General features: G+C 48.7%; 1 protein-coding gene across 3 annotated transcripts in view; it reads right to left on the bottom strand.

The window, feature by feature from the left end:
• RASGRP2 (RAS guanyl releasing protein 2) overlaps positions 1 to 24,836 on the bottom strand; it is a 56,370-nt gene that overhangs the window by 5,757 nt on the left and 25,777 nt on the right. For 2 of the 3 annotated variants that reach the window (XM_078382036.1, XM_078382035.1), the window contains exons 10-15: positions 24,102 to 24,179; positions 17,480 to 17,602; positions 15,973 to 16,088; positions 8,171 to 8,312; positions 4,916 to 4,952; positions 4,255 to 4,413 (exon numbers count right to left, since the gene is read on the bottom strand). In XM_078382036.1, the coding sequence (XP_078238162.1) occupies positions 4,255 to 4,413; positions 4,916 to 4,952; positions 8,171 to 8,312; positions 15,973 to 16,088; positions 17,480 to 17,602; positions 24,102 to 24,179 (655 nt within the window). Of the gene's footprint in view, positions 1 to 854; positions 922 to 4,254; positions 4,414 to 4,915; positions 4,953 to 8,170; positions 8,313 to 15,972; positions 16,089 to 17,479; positions 17,603 to 24,101; positions 24,180 to 24,836 lie in introns of those variants that run through there. The other variant, XM_078382037.1, reaches the window with a different exon arrangement.

Here is a 24,836-nt window from a genome sequence, read left to right as displayed (position 1 = left end):
CTTGGTCTATATAGACCAGTGGCCATGCTGGCTAGGGGATTCTGGGGCTTACAGCCCCCTCCCCAAACAAAACCCCACAATATTTCCAGGTTGAGGAGGATGAAAACGGGAAAACAATGTGCTTCAAATGGCAGAGGCGATATTTCATGGAATTCGCCGCAAAAGAGGACATGAAAAAGCTGCTCCATTGGTTCTCCTGTGCTCAGTGTCGGAACTGGGTTCCGATCCAGTCCACTACCGGTAGCGCCCATCCAGAGTCTCAGACTCCGCAATGTTGAGGGGGGGGGGATTCCACCTGAACATGGACAATCCCATAAGCCTCCAGGAGAGGGATCGGCCCCTATCCGAGTGATTCCACGCCATCACCACCACCTATATCGTATATCGTGTATATCGTATATACAATATAGTATATCGTATATCGTAATAGTTCAAGACCATAAATAACTTTCCGATGGGGAAAGTTCCAAGGCAGCCCAAGGGGTGGGGGTGAAAACAGGCCAGATCCAGACCCCGAGACTTTGGCTGGCTGCCTCCCCCTGGTATCCAGGACCCCCTGAAAGCCCTCCAGGTTTCGAAGCGGGATTGTTTCCAAGGCCTGCCGGCTGACGCCAGTCACTCAATATACAGGTCAAGTCCTGGGTGGCTGAGAGATGAGTCTCCTCTAAAAGAAACTAAGGTTCGAGTTCTCATGGTTCCCCATAAGAGGCTGGTTTTAAATTGGAGTGTAAGACGCTCCCCGTAACTTCAGATCATCATCAGCCGTCTTCTGTTTACAGTGAGTGGTGAGGATGATTCTCCACCGTCTCAGCTCCACCTGGAGATCGCTGATGAAATGCCTGATCTTTTACATGCGTGTCAGCCCTTTCCTACGCCCGGTTTAACGATACTGCTGAAGTCTGGAACCAAAATCAATTCAATCTAAAAAAAAAATGATGATCTTTCAGATAACTGTTTTTTTTTTTCAAATGTCAACCCCTATAATGGAGGACTAGAGAGCCACCAACGTTAACATTTAAACTTTGTTTATTCATTCATTTGTTCGTTCGTGTATTTGTTTATTTAATAACAGGAACCAGAAAATGATGGAGACATAAGAATCTTCCTGAGGAGAAAAAATAAGACAAGGTTACCCATTCTATTAAAGAACATGCCTTACTCAGAATAGCCTCACTCCAACGTACAGCCTCCAGTTGTGTTGGACGAGGACTCCCACGAACCTCTTAATGAGGGTGAAAAAGGAGAGCGCAAAAAATTGTCTGAAGCTAAAAAAACCTAAGATCATGGCCACTGGTCCCATCACCTCCTGGCAAATAGAAGGGGAAGATATGGAGGCAGTGACAGATTTGACTTTCTTGGGCTCCGTGATCACTGCAGATGGAGACAGCAGCCACGAAATTAAAAGACGCCTGCTTCTTGGGAGAAAAGTGATGACGAACCTAGACAGCGTCTTAAAAAGCAGAGACATCACCTTGCCGACAAAAGTCCGAATAGTCAAAGCTATGGTTTTTCCAGTAGTGATGTATGGAAGTGAGAGCTGGACCCTAAAGAAGGCTGACCGCCGAAGAATGGATGCTTTTGAATTGTAGTGCTGGAGGAGGCTCTTGAGAGTCCCCTGGACTGCAAGGAGAACAAACCTATCCGTTCTGAAGGAAATCAGCCCTGAGCACTCACTGGAAGGACAGATCCTGAATCTGAGGCTCCAGTACTTTGGCCATCTCATGAGAAGAGAAGACTCCTTGGAAAAGACCCTGATGTTGGGAAAGTGTGAAGGCAAGAGGAGGAGAAGGGGACGACAGAGGACGAGATGGATGGACAGGGTCATCGAAGCTACCAACATGACTTTGACCCAACTCTGGGAGGCAGTGGAAGACAGGAGGGCCTGGCGTGCTCTGGTCCATGGGGTCACGAAGAGTCAGACATGACTGAACGACTAAACAACAAAAGGACTCCCATTATCCCCGACCAAGGAGGCTGGGAGATGCAATGCAATGCAAAGTATCTGGAGGATGCTGTGTCGCGGAAGGCTTGGACCAAGTTCCACATCTTAGATGTTTCTGAGGAGCCCACAAATCATGGATAAGGGCCTCTCCTATTTCTCTATCCCAGCCGACTGGCTCTGACGTGGGGAGGTTACCCCCAGTGGATGAACAGACCTGCAGTTTTTGGAAAGGGGGAGCGTGCCTTTTAGAAGAGCGTGATTCTATCTGAGCAAGGGAACTTAACATTTTCAAACACCTTTTCACAGATGCCCGAGACCTTCCTGGGGTTGGACTCAATAGCCTTACACGCCCCCTTCCGACTCCATCGATCCAGGATTCTTTGAAAACAAGGGCACCTCAAAGGGTCCCTTCCAACCGGCAGGGTGGGGAGAATCCACAAAAGTGTGCATAAACCCATCAGCATACATCTGGGCCAAAATAAAATAAAATAAAATAAGCCGCGCTTAGCTCCACCACCTAGCGGCTTCTAGTTGTGCATTTCCAATCGCCTGCTCGGACCGAAAGCAAGCCTAGGGAGGGCTGAGATGACATTGAAATGCCAGGCCTCCCTCTTGGGAGGCTTTGAGGCGCAAGTCGCACTTGCCCGGGATCTGGAGGATCAGGGAGTGAAGGAGGTACCACCCACCAGGGCCCAGAGCAGCAGAGACAACGGTGACCCCAAGGTTGTGCATACGCTCCGGATTTTAGCCAGAACATTTCAGGAACTGTATCCATGGTCCTGAACCCACAATAGGTTCAGAATTTTGTAAAGCTCAGACTGAACATTGACACACACTCACCGGCCCCACAGCATCAGAGTCATCAGTCTCCCCTGGTCTTGAGTAGGGTAAAAATGGGGCTCAGATCTAGGAAATACAACTCACTTGGCTTATACTCTTCAGAAGCTGAACTGGCTGGAACTCTTTAGGAACTGCTACAGAAGTAAGGTGAACGGCATCTTCCTGGGGACCAGTTCCTTCCTTCCTTCCTTCCTTCCTTCCTTCCTTCCTTCCTTCCTTCCTTCCTTCCTTCCTTCCTTCCTTCCTTCCTTCATTCCTTCATTCATTCATTCATATTTTTACCCCACCTTTCTCCTTAAAACAACTCAAAGCAGCTTACAACAATTAAAAGACAATATTTAAAAGCTAAAAACAGCAAGTATGCAAGTGTTAAAGGAGTTAAACGATTAGTATATTTAAAATAGTCAATAAAATAAATATGGAAAAACACATTTAAAAACAACGGAGCACAACAATCCATTAAAAAAACCCTCTCAGGCAGCCAGTCACTATGGAGAATCCTGCCTGAAGAGAAAGGTCTCTTGTCTGTTTGCAGAAGGACAGCTAAGATGGGGCAAGCCTGACCTCCAGTGGGAGGGAGTTCCAAAGTCCAGGAGCAGCCACAGAGAAGGCCCTCTCCAATGTCCCCACCAGATGCACCTGTGAACGTGGTGGGACTCGAAGAAAGCCTTCCCCGATGATCTTAATTCCTGGGCAGCCTCATAGTGGCGGAAATATTAGCGTTCCAGAGATGTACTCTCAGAAGAACTTCCTAGCTCAGAAATCAGACTTGTACAGTAAATGATTCTTGAGTTTATATCCACACCACCAATCAGAAAAGCAAGCAGGCTGCAAACGATGGGAGGTGTGGAAATGTCTTGCTGTGAACATCGGAGGCTTGGCTCTCTCAAGGAATTCCCTTTTTAAAATATATTTTTTTCAAGCAGGGCTGGGCAAAACTGCAGCTTTGGGCTAGCGGTGGGGTGGGGGTTGGGGGGAGAGAGATTGCTCAAGGTCAGTCCCCACCACCCCAAGTCCCCTGGTGCCCCCCCATGTCCTGGCTCAACAAATCCCCGGGGGCCTTCAAAAAGGAAAGAGGAGTAATCGTACCCCCATTTTGCAAGGGGACCTCCAGGATTCTGCCTCCCATCCCATACTTGCAGCTTTCTAAAATTAATCCTAGACAGCATGATGTTTTTTCCCTCCCTTCCGTTTTAAAAATTACTTTTAAAAGCATTTTTGGTTCACATCAGGGGAGCCGAGAAACAGGGAAATTGCTCCGCGGCTGTGCAGCAAAGCCCCTTTGACCCCCTTTGTCTGCTACCAACCAGAATGTTTTTTTTCCTAAGTGTCTCAGCGCTAGGGCAGGAAAACTCTCCCCAAACAGGGAAGGGAAGGGGCTGCGTCTCCTTGGGCTGCCCTCCCCCATTGTGCATTCCCTTGCCCCCCCCCACAACACCCCATGAAGGTGGGAGGGGGCCAGGGGCCGGTACCTGTATGCCGCAGAGATGCCCGTCCCGGACGTGGCAAAGAGAAGCTGAAGGACCGGGCGGGCAAGGTCGCTGGTCCATCGAGGCTGACGCTCTTCATGCGCTTGCGGCACTCCACGGAGAGAAGGTCCCGGCAGTGCTTGTGACAGCTGACGGCACAGGCTGGAAGAAATCAACCCACCTGTCAAATGACTCTCCCACGTGACCCCCACACACCCCAGAGTCGTACACACACCCTGCGCCCGTTGCCCCAGGTTCTAAGACTCAAGGGGAGCTGGCAGGCATGCCCTCTCCATGGAGGGCTCTGGATCTTTCCCACTGGGAGAAAAGGAGACACTCTAAACACTCTGTACATGGTCAGAGGAGCGCTGGTTTCCTTCGTTGCTTCTTGCATCCTAAACTTTGCTATTCTCTCCCTCCCTCCGCAAAGCTCACATCATCTGCCATGGTGGAAATGGGATTAAATCAGAATGGGCAAAATAAATAACTCTCCCTCTGTATTAAAACCGATGCGTGCTTTGCAAGGAAAGCTCTTTTGACCCCAAACGACCCTCTCCCGCTCAGAAAGGTGGATCCACGGTTCACGGCAACGTCTCCCACTCCGCCCACTGATGTGCTGCTCACTTTCCACGGGTAGGTGGACCCATTTCGCCCTATCCCTTACCCCGGCATTTCAGCCCCTGCTTGTAAAGTCCGAGGATCTGGGAAGAGAGAAAGAGAGAGAGATGTTCATTTTCTGGATGGGTGGAAAATATGGTGTCTGGACAAAAAAGCTATCTCACCCCGAACACATTTTCTTAAATCTGGTCTTCCCTTGCTTTCTTCTTCTTGTCCTTCAACTCAGAGCCTGGGCCGTTGTAGGTTCACCCCTCATTTTATGGCAGGGCTCCTCCAGCCCGCCAATTCTTAAGACTCCAACTCCCATAATCCCCTACCATTGGCCATGGTGGCTAGGGCTGGGCTGAAGCCCAATACATTTGGAGAGTCCTGTTTCGAAGCCTAGAGATCTTTAAATAACTCTGCTTACAAAGAGCAGGCCTCGCAGTTTAGCCGCCGGGGCTGAGGTGCATTTCATTTTCTGCTAGACGTTCCCCTGAAGTACAGGAGACATGAATTCCCAGGCGTCCCTCCACCAATGACAACTCCCAGGATCCCCATGGATGGAGCCACCGCAGTTGACGTGGCACCGGATTGGTATCGCTCTGCGCCGTGCAATTTCGCCCATGCCGAGCATTGGGCGAGATGCCCGTGCATTTCCACTTCGACAGTGAGACTCTGCGCGTCGTATTAACAATAAGGGTTTGAGAGCCAACTTCTCCTTTGGCACGTGAAACTGTCATTTGGCAAATGGGTTGGCTGGGGGACACCACGAGTCCACGTGGGCTCCTGCTGCTAAACTGCCCTGCCTTGGAAGCAGGCGGATGCTCGGTAGGGCGGTTTGCAGAAAGCGGGCGAGAACTGCCGGGCTAGCCCATGCCAAGGTCTGAAAGGGGACACCCTGGCCTGCAGGGAGAAGCCTCCCCAACTCAAAGCACGGGCCTCCGGTGTGGCACCCTGACGTGTCTGTCGGTGTCCTTCACTGCAGGGTCTGCCACAGCAAAACAATACGAAACCATTTGCCACATGCACAAACAAGCACTCGCTCAGCCACCCACCTCTGAAGCCTGGGTTGCAACCTCTAGCAGAAAACAACATTCTGGTAGGTAGGTAGGTAGGTAGGTAGGTAGGTAGGTAGGTAGGTAGGTAGGTAGGTAGGTAGGTAGGTAGGTAGGTAGGTAGGTAGGTAGGAAGGAAGGAAGGAAGGAAGGAAGGAAGGAAGGAAGGAAGGAAGGAAGGAAGGAAGGAAGGAAGGAAGGAAAAATAGAGAAGAAGGAAGGAAGCAAAGCAAAAGCAAAGCAAAGCGTGCTGCTTATATACCGCCCCATAGTGCTTCAAGCACTCTCTGGGCGGTTTACAATTTAATTATGCAGGCTACACATTGGAAGGAAGGAAGGAAGGAAGGAAGGAAGGAAGGAAGGAAGGAAGGAAGGAAGGAAGGAAGGAAGGAAGGAAAAATAGAGAAAAAGGAAGGAAGCAAAGCAAAAGCAAAGCAAAGCGTGCTGCTTATATACCGCCCCATAGTGCTTCAAGCACTCTCTGGGCGGTTTACAATTTAATTATGCAGGCTACACATTGGAAGGAAGGAAGGAAGGAAGGAAGGAAGGAAGGAAGGAAGGAAGGAAGGAAGGAAGGAAGGAAGGAAGGAAGGAAGGAAGGAAGGAAGGAAGGAAGGAAGGAAGGAAGGAAGGAAAAATAGAGAAGAAGGAAGGAAGGAAGGAAGGAAGGAAGGAAGGAAGGAAGGAAGGAAGGAAGGAAGGAAGGAAGGAAGGAAGGAAGGAAGGAAGGAAGGAAGGAAGGAAGGAAAAATAGAGAAGAAGGAAGGAAGGAAGGAAGGAAGGAAGGAAGGAAGGAAGGAAGGAAGGAAGAAAGGAAGGAAGGAAGGAAGGAAGGAAGGAAGGAAGGAAGGAAGGAAGGAAGGAAAAATAGAGAAGAAGGAAGGAAGGAAGGAAGGAAGGAAGGAAGGAAGGAAGGAAGGAAGGAAGGAAGGAAGGAAGGAAGGAAGGAAAAATAGAGAAGAAGGAAGGAAGGAAGGAAGGAAGGAAGGAAGGAAGGAAGGAAGGAAGGAAGGAAGGAAGGAAGGAAGGAAGGAAGGAAGGAAGGAAGGAAAAATAGAGAAGAAGGAAGGAAGGAAGGAAGGAAGGAAGGAAGGAAGGAAGGAAGAAAGGAAGGAAGGAAGGAAGGAAGGAAGGAAGGAAGGAAGGAAGGAAAAATAGAGAAGAAGGAAGGAAGGAAGGAAGGAAGGAAGGAAGGAAGGAAGGAAGGAAGGAAGGAAGGAAGGAAGGAAGGAAGGAAGGAAGGAAGGAAAAATAGAGAAGAAGGAAGGAAGGAAGGAAGGAAGGAAGGAAGGAAGGAAGGAAGGAATGCACGCACGCACGCACGCACGCGTGCAGGCACAGGCTGAAGGGAACAGACTTGAGTCTGCCTGAGCCTGCAGTGTTCACTGGGCCAGATAAAAAGGATGCGGCCCACGGGCCATAGTTTGGGAATCCCTGAGCTAGAGCATCTGATGGGGTTGGAGGAGATGCCGAAAGCCAACTGAAAGACAAATAAGTGGGTGCTACAGATGGGCACACACCCAGATTGGTGGTTCATTCATCAGCAAGTCTTCAGCACTTCAAAGCTCTGCCTCCTCTGGCAGACATTCGCTCGGAGGCAATGCCTGGAGGAGGCGGGGCAGGGAAGCCAGACCACTGCCTCCAAATGGGCATCCACCAGAGGAGATGGAGCTTTGAAGTGCTGAATATCTGTTTGGCCAATAAACAAACAGGCAGGAACCACCAAATTGGCAATTTGTGCCCATCTCTAGTGGGCACTAGATCAAATCAAGCTTGACTGTTCCCTAGAAGCTTTAATGAGCAGACTGGAGCTGTTGTGCTACATGAGAAGACGAGACTCAACGAAAGAGACAATAAGGCTGGGAAAACCTGGAAGCAGCAGGAGGAGAGGAAGACCAAAAGCAAAAGCATTTGACTCTATAAAGGAAGCTGTGGTCTTGAATTTGAAAGACCCGTGCAAGACATTTTCAGAGCACATCACAAACAAACCAACAAAAAACAGGTCTTCACTTCAAGACAAGCAGCCCCCCAAATAATTTAATTTTGCAAGAGGAGCGGCTCATAACAATATGGTTGGTTCTCGCTATGCAGGGTCTCAATAAGGGTTACTCATCAAAAAGTCCTGCCGTTTCAGGGCTTCTAGCCCTGCCCCCTAAACCACGCCACGTCACTATCATGAGCACAGACACACAATGCGTGCACACCACCACGCAATGCCACGCAATCCACTGCAGGCTCCTGACGGAACACGAGGAGCAGCTCACCAAGCCTTTGCAATGGCGACAGGCAACAGGGCGCAGAAACGTGGTTTCGTGGAAGCTGTGGATGAAGCCCATCTTGCCATTCAGGTCAGTGCTGGACTTCATGAAGTAGGAGATCATTTCTTCCCGACTGATGCAGCCGTCCCTGCGTGGCAAGAGATGAGAAGAGGGGAGAAAAGATTTGTACCCAGGCTCGAAAAGGGATGGGGTCCCACTCTGGAAGGAGGGCAGATCAATGAGCTCAGGGGCGTGTGCTCCACAAGCCACGCCTATCATATTTCCCTTGACTCCACCTACTCAAAGCTCCACCTAGAGACCGTATTTCCTATCCATGATAGGTGAGGAATTCTGGAACTTAAGTCAGGAACAATATATCTTGTGTTCTCTAGACAATACTAGGAACGAGGGAAATCTTGCTTGTGATACCCAAAGTCATCCCAGACTGCAGGAAACGTAACAATGGGCTCAGGCTACAAGAAGTCAGATACAGCCGTGCCTCGCTTAATGATTGCCCCATATAACGATGAATACGCTTTACGACGATGTTTTTGCGATCGCAATTCCAATCGCAAAACGATGTTTTAAATGGGGTTTTTTCACTCTGTGAAGATCGGTTCCCTGCTTCGGGAACCGATTCTTCGCATTACGACAATCAAAACAGCTGATTGTCGGGTTTTCATAATGGCCACTGGGTGCTCAAAATGGCTTCCCGCTGTGCTTAGGGATGGATTCCTCGCTATAGAAAGCCTCGTGGCGCAGTGGTTAAATCACTGTACTGCAGCTAAAACTGTGCTCATGATCTGGGGTTCAAATCCCAGGTAGCCGGCTCAAGGTTGACTCAACCTTCTATCCTTCCGAGGTCGGTAAAATGAGTACCCAGCTTGCTGGGGGGGCAATGTGTAGCCTGCATAATTAAATTGTAAACCGCCCAGAGAGTGCTTGAAGCGCTATGGGGCGGTATATAAGCAGCACGCTTTGCTTTTTGCTTTATACAGGCACCAAAAATGGCCGCCATATGGAGGATCTTCGCTGGACGGTGAGTTTTTACCCCATTGGAATGCAGTAACTGGGTTTTAATGCGTTTCAATGGGTTTTTTATTTTCACTTTACAACGTTTTCACTCTACAGCGATTTCGCTGGAACAAATTAATGTCGTTAAGCGAGGCACCACTGTATAGGCAGAATATTAGGAGAGTTGCTCTGACTTTACAACAGTGATCCATGCCTTTAATTACCTTATGGCTTGACTACTGCCATGCACACTACATGGGGCCACCCTTGAAGAGGGTCTGGGACCTTCCAATTGGGCAATGCGCAGCAGCTAGGCTGCTACCCGGTACATGATACTGTGATCATATGGCTATGCTACTGAAAGACTGGCGCTGCTCCCCAATTGCTTACCAGCTCCAATTCAATATGTGTTTAAGGCCCTTCCATGGCTTGGGGCCTTGGCTGTCTAAGGGACAGCCTGTCTCATTACAAGCCTATCTAGATACAGTGGTGCCTCGCAAGACAATGTTAATTTATTCTGCAAAAAATGCTGTCTTCCGAAAACATCGTCTTGCGAAACGCGGTTCCCCATTGGAATGCACTGAAATCTATTTAACGTGTTCCAATGGAAAAGCCGTCGTCTTGCAAAAATTGTCCATAGAAAACATCGTCTTGCTAAGCGCAACAGCGATCGCAAAAACCAATTGTCTTGCGGATTAATCGTCTTGCGAGGCAATCGTCTTGCGAGGCACCACTGTAATAAGATCATCAGGGGACACCCTCTTTAAAACATCAACAGAGGCTTGTCTAAGAAGCACATCGGAGTGGGCCTTGTCTCGGGTTGCTCCCAGGCTACGAAATGCACTCCCTTCCAAGCAGCGACCTGTTTCCACTACGACAGATTTAAAGAAGGGAGCAAAACCACATCTTTTTAGATTGCCAGATGCTATCTAACCCGCCCTACTGTGTTGTTTTCAATGGGCACCTTTTGCTGGTTTTAATTATTGTTCCATTTTGCTCAATTTTCATGCCATTTAGAATGGACTGAGTTAGTCCATGTTCTCCCAGAAGCCTTAACTACTAGCTTCGCTGGCCAAGATTTCTCGGATTTATAGTCTAAGAACATCTGGTTTCAAACCCCTGGATTAGAGTGTCAGGGGAGGAAGGAAGAGCATCCTTGAGCCTGCCTCCATTCTTTTTGACCTCAAAAAGTTGTTGGAAGGGTCACCGGGAGGTGGGGAGAAGAAATAATCAACAGATGGGAAGATGGTACCTTTTGAGTGGCTGGGAGATTAGCAAGGCACAGAAAATCTTGGATTCCGAGAGCTGTCGGTAAAAATGTGACTTTTCCCGTCTCTCAAAAAAGGACGCTTGCCCCCTTCAGCTCCTTGGAGGAAATGGAAAGGGGAAGTGACCAATGCAAACATTGCCATTAAAGCAAACGTTGAGCTAAGCAGAGAAGGAAGCCAGGTGCGTTTTTAAGAAGGGCAACGCCTTTGTTAGACCGGCCAAATACCGGCCTTCGAGTCCCCCTCAAAGCAACCCAGTTTTCCTCATCTTCTGCTTCCTGTCCCTACCCGGGAAGCCGAGTGTTCCTTTCATCAGCGGATGGAGACCCAACGGATGTGAGGAACAGCTGGACTTTCATATTTTATGGGGGGGAGGGAGGGGAAGGACTAGCCCTACCAACGCTAAGGGCAACCTGAAATCTGCATTGCGTCTATTTTGCAGAACTCCATTTCTGGACTACAACTCCCAGCTTCCCCCAAACCCTACAGCCAGGGGAATGCAGGGGAAGACGGTTGCCCTAAACTCACTTTTCCAAGCTCTCTCCGTGAAAGCTGGTTTGGGAGGTTTCCCTCCTCTCCGTTCATCTTAAGGATTGTGTGTCAACAGAAGCTCCATGGTGTCAGCATCACACAGACCTTTCATTTCTTGCCCTCTCTGGAACCCTGCTTCGTTAACCATGTCGCCTAGGAGTGGAAAACCAAGGTCTTTCTGTGTGTTAATGAGGAATTCCTAACCTTCCTTTATCATTGGCCAGGCTTGGAGAGATCCTGATGGGAACTGGAATCCAGCAACGTTTCCCTAACCCTGACCGTGTGACAAAATGTTCTGGAGAAACCATTTGCTCAGACGCAATGTAGTTGCTTGGTTTCCGTTGTATGCCATTTTTCTTGCTATGAGTTCAAGTAAACCTGGCTTTCCTCTTTTTCTTTTATCCCTTCCAACAGCCCTGCGAGGCAGGTCAGGTCATCACCACCAACGGTGACCCAACGTTTGCAGGGAGAGCAACCACTGATCTTCCTACACAAAAGGAGATCTCCAAGAACCTCTTGGCAGGAAGTGCTGTTCCACCCTGGAAGGAAGTTCCTTCGGTGGGGCGGATGATCCTTCAACTGGAGATATTTCAAAAGAGGTTAACTGGCCACCTGCCAGGGGGGGCCTTAGTGGTGGATCTCCTGCTTCAGCATGAGCTCGGCTTGATGACCCTGGCTCCCCCTTCCAGCTCTATAATTCCATGACGATGTGAACTTACAACAAAACTCATCTCCTGCTTATTGAGTCCACATCCATACAGCCCGTTTTGCTCCTTTTTGTGTCTTCTATTTATATCCCTCCTTTGTTTCAGCGAGAGCCAGTATGGATCGTGTGACAGATTGACCTGGGTTTGAATCCTCGCCCAGCTGTGGAGCCTCACTGGGGAGGGCAGTAGTCAAGCCACGTCTTAAACATCTCCCATACTTTGAAGACCTCGTTAGGTTTGGATGTGACTTGACAACACCCAACGAAGTCACATTTCTTTCGGCATGCTCAAGGTTTGCCTGGCTGTCGTATGGCTCCCCCCTTCCTGCTGTAGGCCCACAACAACAACCCAGTGAGGAAGGCTAGGCTGAACGTTGATCTCAACAAGTCTAAAAGTCAGCGTTTTAGCCACGACACCGCACTGCCTCTTTGGTCTGGCACTCGAGCTGGCCACATCATCCTAATGTAAACTTGGAAGGGTCTCCTCTGATGGGCCTGCCCACTATCCGTTTCCCTCTGTAAAATGTGGAGAAGAGGAACCGAAAACCATTCTGCGCTAGTGTTCGTTTTCAACCTTTAAAAGAGTGTTATTTTCCACCGTCCACAGACATCTGTCTTGAAAGAGGATGGTTAAAGAGGGTTAACCCAGGTCATTCCCCAGACTTGAACTCAGTTGCCACCAGAATTGTTAAATCCAAGAGCTAAAGGTAAAGGCAAAGGTTCCCCTTGACAATTTGTCCAGTCGTGTCCGACTTTAAGGGGCGGTGCTCATCTCCGTTTCCAACCCATAGAGCCAGCGTTTGTCCAAAGACAATCTTCTGTGGTCACGTGGCCAGCGCGACTAGACACGGAACCCCGTGACCTTCCCACCGAGGTGGCATCAATTTATCTACTCGCATTTTTACATGCTTTCGAACTGCTAGGTTGGCAGGATGGGAACTCCCTCCGTTGCATGGATTCGATCTTACGACTGCAGGTCTTCTGACCTTGCAGCACAGAGGCTTCTGCGGTTTAGCCCACAGCGCCACCACGTCCCACTCCAAGAGCTAAAACTCAAACTCAATGACATTCGGCCAGTACCCCCCCATCAGCAGCGAGACCCTCGGCTAGGGTGTTATTCGGGTTTTGAAAAAACAACACAAGACCGCCTTACGCCCAGAAATTCAAACAGTTTCAGGAGCCACACCCAACCCGTCTCTGTTCCCACACACTTGGAAGGTTGGGGGTGGTGGTGGTTTAGCCACCGGAAACCTCTAAGATTTGGTGAGGGGGAAAAAAAACACCCAAGCCTTAGGTGGAGGGGGGGCGCCGGAAGAGAGACTAGCTATGGAGTCAAGCAGCTGTGAGAGTAAGAGGCTGTTGACCGCAGGTCACCGAAAAAGGGAACAACGGGGCTGTTGGATGCTTGAGAAGGGAAACGAGGACTCTTGCATTGAGAAGCACAGGAAAAAAAAGATGGGTGGATGGGCCAGGAGCCAGGACTCCAGGCTCTCTCTCTGGGGGATGGACAGAGCTCTAAAATATTTGGTCTTGGCATCTCACGCCGTCCCCGAAACACACACACGGACGTATCTCCTTCCCTCTTTCTCCCAAAGACATCCGTGTACAAGGATCTCTTCCTTCAAACAGAATTTGTCCAACCCGCAGGAAAAGATAATTTCTAATTTAACACCATACTCCGGCTCTAACTGATCCTCTGCTGACTATTTAAAGCACATGGCCCGGCTCCCCGGTTGTTTTACGAAAAAGAAACCGACCGCAGTGTATCTCCAAGGCTGCTGATATGGAACTTTTAATTATAAACATTTGTTCAAAGAACAAGCCTGCTCCACGCTCTCAGATGTGTTGTGGAAACACAGGCTGTTGCTGCAAAGAAGGCATTCCGCTTTATGTTTTAATTTGCAAACTTGAAAAGCTGTGCCGAGTAGCAATGAAGACGGCCATGCCTTCAATTTTTTTAAATGGCTCTAAAGACCGGAAAAGTTACCTTTTCAGAAGACAGTTCCTGCAAAACTACAGCTTTGTACCTGCTATCCCCCCGCCAAAAAAAGTTACTTTCTCGGTTATGAAACAACGAAGAATGAGTTAAATCTATAGCTACCAGCTTTAATAACAATTAGGTTGTTGCAATAAAATCCTGCCCGGGGTTTAATATTTTTTTTTCACACAAGCTGCTTTGAGTGCTTCTAAATTGAAGCAAAAAGTGAGTTATAAATGTTTTATTTATTACAGTGAGTGCCTCGCTCAATGATGAATTCGCATAACGATGGCCTTTGCTGGAAATTTTGCCGCCTCACCTAACGATGTTTCCTATGGGGGATTTTCGCATAATGATGTTTGGGACCTTGCTTCACTTAACGATGACAGTTTCACTTAACTTTTTTTTTACAGCCCTGTTTTCGCTATTTTAAAAATATTCTAAAATGTTTAAAAATGTTTAAAATGCTTGGAATCATTAGTGCACCTAATAAAACCTTCGTTAAAGTAATTTGGCTTCGTTCTGAGTCTTTTTGAATTTTTGGTGATTTTTTTTCACCATTGAAATGTATTGAATTAGGCTCCTATTGGAACGGATTAACCGGTTTTCAATGCATTCCTATGGGAAATGGTGTTTCGCTTAACGATGTTTTCACATAACGATGTTTTTAATGGAACCGATTAACATCGTTATGCGAGGCACCACTGTATATACAATCATATATTGAAGGAACTGGGGATGTTTAGCTTTGAAAAAATAAGACTGAGAGGAGATATGGCAGCACTTTTCAAATATTTGAAAGGCTGTTATACAGAGGAGGGGCAGGATCGGTTCTTGATCATCCCAGAGTGCAGGATGCGTAACAATGGGCTCAAGCTGCAGAAACCAGGTTTAGGCTGAATATCAGAAAAAAATTTCTTAACTGTTCGAGCAATACGACAACGGAATCATTGGCCTCAGAAGGTGGTGAGCGTTCAAGAGAAAATTGGACAACCCTCTGTCATATCTGCTTTGATTTGGATTCCTGTATGTATTCCAGCATGGTGTTAGACCCAATGACCTTATAGATCCCTTTCAACTTTATGATTTCCGGACCCTTCTTCCCTCCACCCTCATTCCCGCCGCAGAGTCATATCCAAATTGCTTTTCACGGAAAATTATAATCCTCTTCCAAGTATATTATAAGGACCAATAAGTTCTGTATCCATCAAGGAGTCCCTTATTATCTATGCCGTTCATATGAACAACAAAAGGATGCCAGGCCATTGCAAAAGAATCCATATGTTTTATCCCTTTAGCTATATGTACTTTGGTGGTTAATTTTTCCTGCAGTACCACCTGCCCTGCCCTAGAGTATCGTGCAGCAATTGATGCTTTTAGCACATTTTCCCACCCAAGTCTGTCTTGGTGCAACAAGGAGATGGCCTATGGAGGGTTCATGTAAAATGGACTCCTTCTCCCCTAGGAAAAGGGTAAAGAGTGCTACTTCAGGGGATTTAAACATCATCAGAGTCATGATTTTATTTCATTGAACACCTTTTTTTTTTTTGCAATACCACCAGAAGTGCTGAATGCAGTCTCTCCGACACCTAGGTGACATTGCAGGATTAATATGGAAGAATCGAAGTGGAGTCGGAACACAGTTTTGGAATATTTTCAGTGCGGTCTCTTCACTGGCTTTAAGATTCTCATCACAACTCCTGCAACCCCATTGATGAGCGTAGCTCTAACTGCTGCTAATAAAGACTGGGGCTAATTATGAGAGATGGAGGGCTAGAAAAAGAAGATACAGTGGCGCCTCGCTAGACAGTTACCCCACATGACAGGTTTTTTGCTAGACATTGGCTTTTTGTGATCGCTATAGCGATTCGCAAAACAGTGATTCCTATGGGGGAATTTCGCTGGACAATGTTTGGTCCCTGCTTCGCAAACCGATTTTTGCTAGACGACTATTTTGACAGCTCCCTCCATGCTCGCAAGACGGGTGTTTTCGGGACCTAAGCTTCGCAAGACAGCTATTTAAACACCTGATTGGCGGTTTGCAAAGCGGCTTTCCTATGGCCGATCTTCTCTAGACAGCGGCAATTCTTCCCCATTAGAACGCATTAAACAGGTTTCAATGCATTCTAATGGGGAAATGCTTTTCGCTAGACGATAATTTCGCTAAACAGCGATTTCAGTGGAATGGATTATCATCGTCTAGCGAGGCACCAGTGTACCGGGGGTTGGGGGAAAGGCGAGCCTTGGAATTTTTGTGCTGTCCTCCAATAGGTACTTCCCCACCACCACCACCTCCAAAAAAAGCACTCACTGATTCTCATCCAGGTCTCCAAATTTGCAGAGGTATGGAAAGTTATTCCGGATGATCTTAAACTCTTCCTGGGAAATGTGGCCATCTCCATCCACGTCAAAGTTCCGGAAGACGGACTGAAAAAGACAGGAGGGGGAGGAAAAAGACTGAACGAGACCGTAAGAAGGTGGCGCTTTGCGAGTCTTGTTCTCGCAGGCGCGAAGGAGAAAAACATGAGATCCTTCACCATGCGTGTGAGAAGGCCAGATTGTCTCTGCTGGTCCTGATAAGCATTTTTGCAAGAATCTGTCTTTGCAGAAATTCCACCAATTGCCTAGCTCAACGCAGATAGCTGCTGTCTTGCTGGAGGAACATTTACAGCCACATACACCAAGGGAGTTGTTTATGTCTTTTTGACCCATCATCCAGTCCTTCCAGGCCTGCTTTGCTTCCTCAGAAACAGAGCGCCTCGCTTTGCACAGAGCCATTTTGCACAAACTGATCTGAAAACATCATCAACAGCAGCAGCAGCCAAGAAATGAGTTGTGTCTGGTTCTTATGGTGGAGAGATGAAATCTCGCAGAGTTTAACAAACCTTTCCGCAGGCAGTCTTGGCGGATCCAGACAAGGGCAAGCACTTCTGTGAGGTTTCCTAATGGGGAAGGAAGCAGTGGATCCCTCCCACATGCCCACGAGCGCCCCCAAATTAAAGGGGCCCCAGCAACTCCCTACCTTAAGACCTCTGCTGGTCATTTCCTAGGAATCCAGACCCTGGGGTCCAGCCGTACCAAGGTTTAAGGCACCACAAGAGGAACAGGAGAAGAATTAAAATGGGGAGGCTAGGTGTAAATAGTTCAACATGGATAGCAATGAGATCAGCCCAGCCTCATCTAGTGCACAGGATCCAGAGGGGGCAGAAGGCGTGGTCCCATCATTAATGTCGGAGGAAGGCACTATTGGCAAGGTGGCTGTGGACCTCAACCTTACCTCCTCTTAGTGCAAAATAAACCACCACAATCTCTGCAATTTATACACACTGTCTCTGGTTTTTTTTTAAAGTGTATGCTTTCTCTTTAAGAAGCAGCAAATACATGGACACACATAGGACCACTGGCTGATTGTTAAAAAAGAAACAAACAACCCATTCGATGCTGCTGAACCATGAAAGTCGAGGCAAGCGCCATCATTATTTTTTGGACATTTTATATCACTTGCACTAAACTCTGCGGTTTAGATCTCTGGCTGAGGAGCCAGAGGTTGGGAGTCCGATTCCCGCCACTGGGCCTCCTATGAGCCAGCCTGGGTAGCCTTGGGCCAGCTGTACATCCCAGGATGCCCCCTAGAGGAAGGGATTGGTCAACCAAAGTGATGGGCCTTGCAGTTGAACGTATCAGGAGGCCACTTGAATAGATCATCAGGGTCGGAGGGTTCCGAATGGCGTCATGAGCGCCCCATGAAATGCTGCGCCAGATGTTGTTTCTTGGCCATGCGCAGGCATGCGCGCGCATATGCACCAACCGGCACGTACCTCTACCATCTTCTCAATGTGCTTCCGCACAATCGCCTGGTCCGGCTTGGGTTTGGGCACCGATGCCCACTCCTCAATCACAACGGGCTGGGGGGATGGGGTGGAGGACGTGGGGCTGGAAGGCTGGAAGAGAGAAGAAAGGGAAGGGGGGGGGAATCCCAAGTTTTCAGAATACAAAGGCACAACACGAGTTCTAATAAGAGGAGCTGGTCCTCGGGGCTGCATGATGTGCATCACCGAGGGCACAATCACAGGGGGAAAGGGATTGTATTTTGGACCGCCTGTGGGTGTAGGGGAAATGGTCTCCAGCATGGCCTGATCTACGCCCAAACTGGACCTACTGGGGGCAGCAATTCCCCAGTACAGTCGTGCCCCGCTTCACGATTACCCCGTTTAACAACGAATCCGCTTGACAACAATGGTCTAAATGGGGGGAATTTCACTTAGCGATGATCGGTTCCCTGCTTCGGGAACCGATTTTCGCTTTACAACGATCAAAAACAGCTGATTGTCGGGTTTCAAAATGGCCATCAGGTGTACAAAATGGCTCCCCACTGTGTTTAGGAGCCATTTTTTGTTTACAGGCACCTGAAAATGGCCACCTCTATCTTCGCTGGACAGTGAGTTTTCAGCCCATTGGAACGCATTGAACGGTTTTCAGTACATTTCAATGGGCTTTTTTATTTCGCTTTACGACGTTTTCGCTCTACAGCGATTTCGCTGGAACGAATTAACGTTGTTAAGTGAGGCACCACTGTAGGTGGAAGGAAGACTGTTCCCAGAGACGTGACCCTTCTCTGGTGGATTGGACGCATCCCTTTCCTGCTTTCTTTCTTTTTTAAAATTTTTCATTATGTAACTAACAAACTAACACGACTTAAAAGGACTGATCGCATCTCGAGTGAGCGTCATGGCCCAGCTGAAGTGGGGAGGAGGGTGAGCTCAAGTTTTACCACTGCTGGCCGAAGTCAGCCCCACAGGATGGGCACCTGATTCGAACGCCCGTTATTCCTCACCGTTGTTCCTCCTGGCTGATTCTCATGTTAGCTGGGATGTGGAGAGGGGGGATTTGCTGCTTGGGTAACAGCCTATCCTCCATATTATTTTACCCAGGTTTCGTGCCCTGGAGAGGACACTCCAGCTTTGCATACAGCATCGAAACACTAGCCGCTGTTCCAAGTCCTCCATACAGAGCACGTTACCATAGTCTCTCAAGACTGGAGGAGGCCTATGAATGAGGAAGAACAAAATAACCCCCCTGACCCTCCTCTAACTGCTATACCACACTGTCTTATACTGTAGGTATAATACGAATTTCCCAATAAGTGTATTTCCTGCCTTTCCTCGTGAAGAACTGAGGGCCCGTCCAGACAAGATAAAGGCTTCTAGAAAGGTTCTGAATTCTGGGGTGTTTTTTGGTACTTTTTCCTGCAGCATCCAAATGACGCGAGACTCGTCGTAAGAAAGGCCGTGCGCTTCCCTCTGCTTTTCCAAGTCGGGTTTTGCTCCTCCTGAAGCCACTAGGGTTGCTTGTTGTTCCCGGGTTTGTTTTGGGAGCAAAGCCTGGTGGTTCCAGTGGGAAGTCATTTCCGAAACAGTGAGAAGCTGGGAAGCGTATTTCTATGGGAATGTCAAAGCCCTAAACGGCTCGGCGCCAAGCGATCTCAAGGTCTTCCTCTCCCTTTAGGAGCCTGCCTGAGTGTTAAGATGACGAAGAGACACCCTTCTCTCCGCCCCACCACCTTCAGAGGGGCATTTGGTGGGGACCCAGGAGAGGGCCTTCTCTGCCGTTGCTCGCAGCCTCTGGAACTCCCTCCCACTGGAGGCCAGCCTGGCCCCATCTCGGCTGTCCTTCCGCAAGCAGGCAAAGACCTTTCTCTTCGGGCAAGGCTTTCCCTGACAGACTGCATGGGTTTTTTTTAAAGGGTTGGTTGTCCCCGACTGCTTTGAATGTGTTTTGGTGTTGCTTATATTATTTATTTGATCCTACTTACCATTTTTAGCTTTAATATTGTCTTTTAAGGACGTACGACGCCTCGGGTCCTTTTTTTTTTTTAAGGACAAAGGTGGGGTAAAAATATTTCAAACTGATAAATAATAATACATTTCTAGTGAAGCAGTAGCTTTTTGAGACTGAGATTTTTTTTTTTTTTGAATGCCAATACTGGTAAACCCTGTTCTCCTCTGTGGCAATCCACAGGGATCTGGTGATCGCTTGGGTTGGGTTTCCTGTTCCCCCCCCCCCCCCGGAAGAGCCTTCATTGCCTTAGGAAAGCAGGCGATATGAGAAGACATATTCCAGGCTCACCAGAGGTGAGTGCGAGGACTTGCTTTTAACCCGGCTCCTACAACTGAACCCCACTAGGAAATCTCCTTGCACGCTTGCAGAGCAGAAAACCAACTGCCTTTCCGAAACTCTCTTCTTCCTTTTCATGCAATGTGGCTCTGCATTCTACTATACAGAAATCCTCCATCTGAAAGCTGATCAGAAAACAGTCCTCTATTTTAAAAAAGTGAGCAGCCCGCGCTTAGCGAAAAATTCCTGATCAGGGCCTTAAGAGTTCCCCATCTGCGCTTAGCAGAGTTGTCTCTCTCCGTCTGAGGACAAGCCAAAATCCTCCGAGGGTTTTTAGCCATCTCTCCTTGTCCTAGGGAAACAGGCGGGTTGATTATATTGTTCAATATTACGAGGACAACCATGTACATCTCCCTGATCGCCTCCGAGGGAAGGAGCGACAGCCGTGCAACAAACAGGTAAATAATAATTAGCAGGACTTGATCAAGAGCCGACTACGCAAGCCCCAGGGGTCCAGTCTTTGCTGCATTTTTCCGCTTCAATTTTTGGTGTTCATCACACGAAAGGAACCTTACTGAATCCAGGTTATTTACTCAAGTGTCGATTTATCAGGTTTCTATGGATTCAGTGTTGTTCTGTGCTGTCAAGTCGATTCGGACTCCGAGAGATCTCTCATGAACAGTCCGTCTCAGCCCACTAAGCCTGGCTTCCGTCTGCTCATTTCTTCCTTGGCCTTCCCATTTTCCCGCTGCCTTCCACCTTCCCCGGTGTTATTATCTGTCCTAGCGCGTCTTGCCTTCTTACGATACGCCCAAAGTACAACAGCCTCCGCCGAGGCATTAATTCAGGCTGCTGTCACGCTGGCAATAAGAACTGCATTTAAGCATCATTTAAATCGATTTAGATTTTAGCATCCACACGACGCGAGGGCAGAATCGATTTCTCCGGGCTGCAAAGCGAGGTGGTCGCTTTTCTCGACGGGCGGGCAGACACTTTTTTAAAGAAGGGCCCTGCTGCTAAAATCGACTGGATGCAATTCAGTTTTGTGGATCTGAATGCGGCTGTCCTTTTTAAATTGGCGCCTACGTGGATTTCGAGTGGCAGGTTTACCGCTGTTCTTCCCTTTAAATTTCCCCCCAATCATTTCTTGAAATGTTTATCGTTGCATCACTTCCTCAATATGTTCAGCATTACAACCACATACCCTGTTCTCTACATTCGGAAGGAGCCAGCAGAGCAGCAGAAGACAAGCGGGCACAGAGTGGTGGTACCTGGACACGGAGCGTGGCCCGTGCGCCAGGAAGCGTTGCCCGTCAAAGCAGCTGGAGGCGTCCCCCGCTCCTTTCTCATTTTTTCCAACATTAATCAGCTGGAGTTACCTCTTGTGTTTCCCCTGTAATTTCTAGCAACACCAGGTACCACTCCCTAGACACTCGATTTATCGATGTATCACTTACTTATTTTGGAAAAAAAAATCAAACTCTTTGAGAACAGCATGCTCTTCAAACAGAAAGGAAATTAAGTCGATGTCAGCAGTGTAGATGCCAGAACTGGTTTAAATCACTAGGAATAAACCAGTTTCTATTCAGTGCACAGGACCGCAGCTACCGGTTTAAACACCACGTGACTTGAACCTGATTTTTAAAAAGTCAGAACAGACATCTGTTCCAATGGCCCATGTGACCCCAGCCTTGGCTACTCTTTTCTGCCTGTGACTACACAGATTTAGATTCCAGCTGCGATTTCTAGATTTGTTCTTGTATATATAAAATTAGTATAGGTGTATTCTAGGCAGATCATGGCCTTCTTTGGTGAGAGCACTGTTTAAGGTACAGTGGTGCCTTGCTTGACGATGTTAATTCGTTCCAGCGAAATCGCTGTAGAGTGAAAACATTGTCAAACGGAACGAAAAAAACCATTGAAACGCATTAAAACCCGGTTAATGCATTCCAATGGGCTGAATACCTGCTCGTCCAGCGAAGATCCGCCATACGGCAGCCATTTTCGGTGCCTGTATAGAGAGGAATCCGTCCTAGAAAACAGTGGGGGGCCATTTTGAAAGCCGGCGTCCACTTTGAAAACCAACGATCAGCTGTTTGCTGATCGTCGTAAAGCGAAAAATCGGTTCCCGAAACAGGGAACCGATCAACGTGAAGTGAAATTCCCCCATTTAAAACATCGTTTTGCGATTGCAAAAGCGATTGCAAAAACGTTGACGTAATGCGGATTTGTCGTAGAGCGGGGTAACCGTCCAGCAGGGCACAACTGTACCGTCCTTCTCTCCTTTCAGACACCGGTTCTCTGCACTCCCTTCAGTCTGTCCCACTAGCAACATAGTGGGTGAGAAGACCCGTGGTGTGTGTGTGTGTGTGTGTTTGAGTGAGTGAGTGAGTGAGTGTGTGAGAAATGATGTTGAGAAAAAGAAGGCAGGGTGGGGAAGCAAGGAAGAGAAACAGCTAAATGTGATCATCACCGACACACAGTTGCATCCGGCCGCTCAGCTCAGTAATAACAGGAAATATATCCCCCGGGGAGGAAGCCTGGAGCAGGCTGTGAAGAAAGGATCCCTTAGCCCCTGCTTAGCCCCCTCCCTGCAAAACTGACCCCCCCCCAAGACATGGCTGGCAGGAGACATTTCGTGGCTAGAGGGACAGACAGCACCAAACCTCGCCCTGCAGAAGGAGCAGCTGGCTGAATCGCACAGGGAGGGGGAGCACCGGCCCACCAAGCCAAGATCGGTCCCCCCCTTGTGTCTTGCAGGAGAAGAGCCAGCCTGGGTAGTCTTGGGCATGCTGCGGTCTCAAAGCGCCCCCAGAAGAAGGGAAAAGGGGAAGCCACTTCTGAGTACTCCTGTGCCTAGGAAAACCCTGGAAAGGGTGGCCATAACTTGGAGTCGACGCCATGAAAAGAGTTTTCTCTACAGAACTGGTGCGAACGGCAAGCACAGGCTAGGACAACTTGCCATCCGGGGTCAAGGACAAGCCCGCTGCCCCTTCCCATCCCGTACAGAAAAAGCCTTGACCGCTGGACATTTCTTTGGCGAGGGTGCGGGAGCATTGTCAGCCCTCTCGCACCCTAGCTGAAGGAGGCCACCACAGGCGACCGGGCGGTCTCTCTCTCTCTCTCTCTCTCTCTCTCTCTCTCCTCCAGCGCCTGGCTGCCGCCTCCCAGTATCAGCAGCCTGAGGCAAACAGCTGCATGTCCACCCAAAAACCACAAGAGGAGCGTTTCCGTGGCCTTATATTTACCAAAGATGAGAGCAGACAACTTGAAGGATAAAGAGCGTGTGTGTGTGTGTGTGTGTGTGTGTGTGTGTGTGTGTGTGTGTGTGTGTGTGTGTGTGTGTGTGTGTGTGTGTGTGTGTGTGTGTGTGTGTGTGTGTGTGTGTGTGTGAGAGAGAGAGAGAGAGAGAGAGAGAGAGAGAGAGAGAGAGAGAGAGAGAGAGAGAGAGAGAATTGGACCAGCCAGTGGGCAAGGCCAACGATGAGGAAATGGGTTTCAAACCAGCACGCTAATTACTAGGTAAAGGTAAAGGTTCCCCTTGACATTTTTAGTCCAGTCGTGTCCGACTCTAGGGCACGGTGCTCATCCCCGTTTCCAAGCCATAGAGCCTGCGTTTGTCCGAGGACAGTTTCCATGGTCACGTGGCCAGCACGACTAGACACGGAACGCCGTGACCTTCCCACCAAGGTGGTACCTATTTATCTACTCGCCTTTTTACATCCTTTCGAACTGCTAGGTTGGCGAGGAGCTGGGACAAAGCGACAGGAGCTCACTCAGTCGTGTGGATTCGATCGTACGACTGCAGGTCTTCTGACCCTGCAGCCCAGAGGCTTCTGCAGTTTAACCCGCAGTGCCACCACCTCCCTTGCCACGCTAATGACTCCCCAGCGTTTAAATCAGGGGTGGGCACAGCGCCGCTCTCCGGAAAATAGTGGGAAGCTCACAGCATTCCTCACTATTAGATATGGTGGGGCTGGTGGGGGTTGTTAGTCCAACAACATGCAGGGGCACAGTGGAGGATAACGGGGGGCACAGTGATGGAAGAGCATCCTCTCCGGATTTTTAGCCGAACCTTTCCAGCAGCGGTACAAGATGCCGGACCCTCTCCCTGACTTAGGTGCCGCAGCCTGGGAAGCCCCTTTAGAGTTTAGGCCCCCCAAACCCGCAGCAGATCCACCACCTTAGGGACCTCAGACTCCTCAGATTCCCTTCAGCCTCCCACACGTGAGTTTTTCGAACGGCGTCCCAGAGGAAAGCCGCATCTCAGGACGGCTGCCCTCGGATGGCCGAGAGGGAGAGGGGGACAAAATGGTGCCACTTTACCGTGGATTTGTTCCGAGGCTCCCGCTGGAGAGACAGCTGGTAGATCTCCTCTTCGGTCTGGTACTGATCCAGAGAGACCTGCCAGAGACACCGAAGAGTCAGAACATTTGCACGCCCAACCACTGTCCGGTTTGTGAACGACCTTGAGAACAAATGACCTTCCGTCCCTGGTCGAATTTGAAGAAGTTTGCTTTTCTGAATTGCAGCTTCTGGAATCCACCCACCAGCAGCACGGGGATCCAGAGGGGGGACTGTCCAGAAAAGTAACATTCTGAAGTTAGACATCTTTAGGGAAAAGTCCACAAATGCAACATACACCTCTCTCTCAAACACACATACAGACACCAAAAAAAAAAAAAACCTGTTGTGGTTTATTTCAGAACTAGGTCCCAACAGCCCCCCTGGATCTTTGACAGCTAACTCAAACATCTCTTTCCTCCAGAATCACAAATTTTCAGAGCTGGACCAGTCATTTCCTTCAGCCCTCACCGCAGCCTCTCTCTAGTCCCAGATGCAACAACAGGCTTTCTGACAAGCTGATGGGCTCGGCTCAAAAGAAGAGAAACCTCCTGCTCTGGGCAGTAACAACATGGTCACGTATTGCATTGCTTATACAACCGTTGAATTTGAAGTACAGTGGTGCCTCACTTAACGATTGCCCCGCTTAATGAGGAAAACGCTGTACGATCAGGTTTTTGCGATCGCAAAACAATGGTTTAAATGGGGTTTTTCCAC

Source organism: Pogona vitticeps, chromosome 15 (assembly GCF_051106095.1).
Source record: "Pogona vitticeps strain Pit_001003342236 chromosome 15, PviZW2.1, whole genome shotgun sequence".
NCBI lineage: Eukaryota > Metazoa > Chordata > Lepidosauria > Squamata > Agamidae > Pogona > Pogona vitticeps.
Note: the sequence above shows the minus strand (reverse complement) of the source record. Positions and strands in the feature narration are given on the sequence as shown.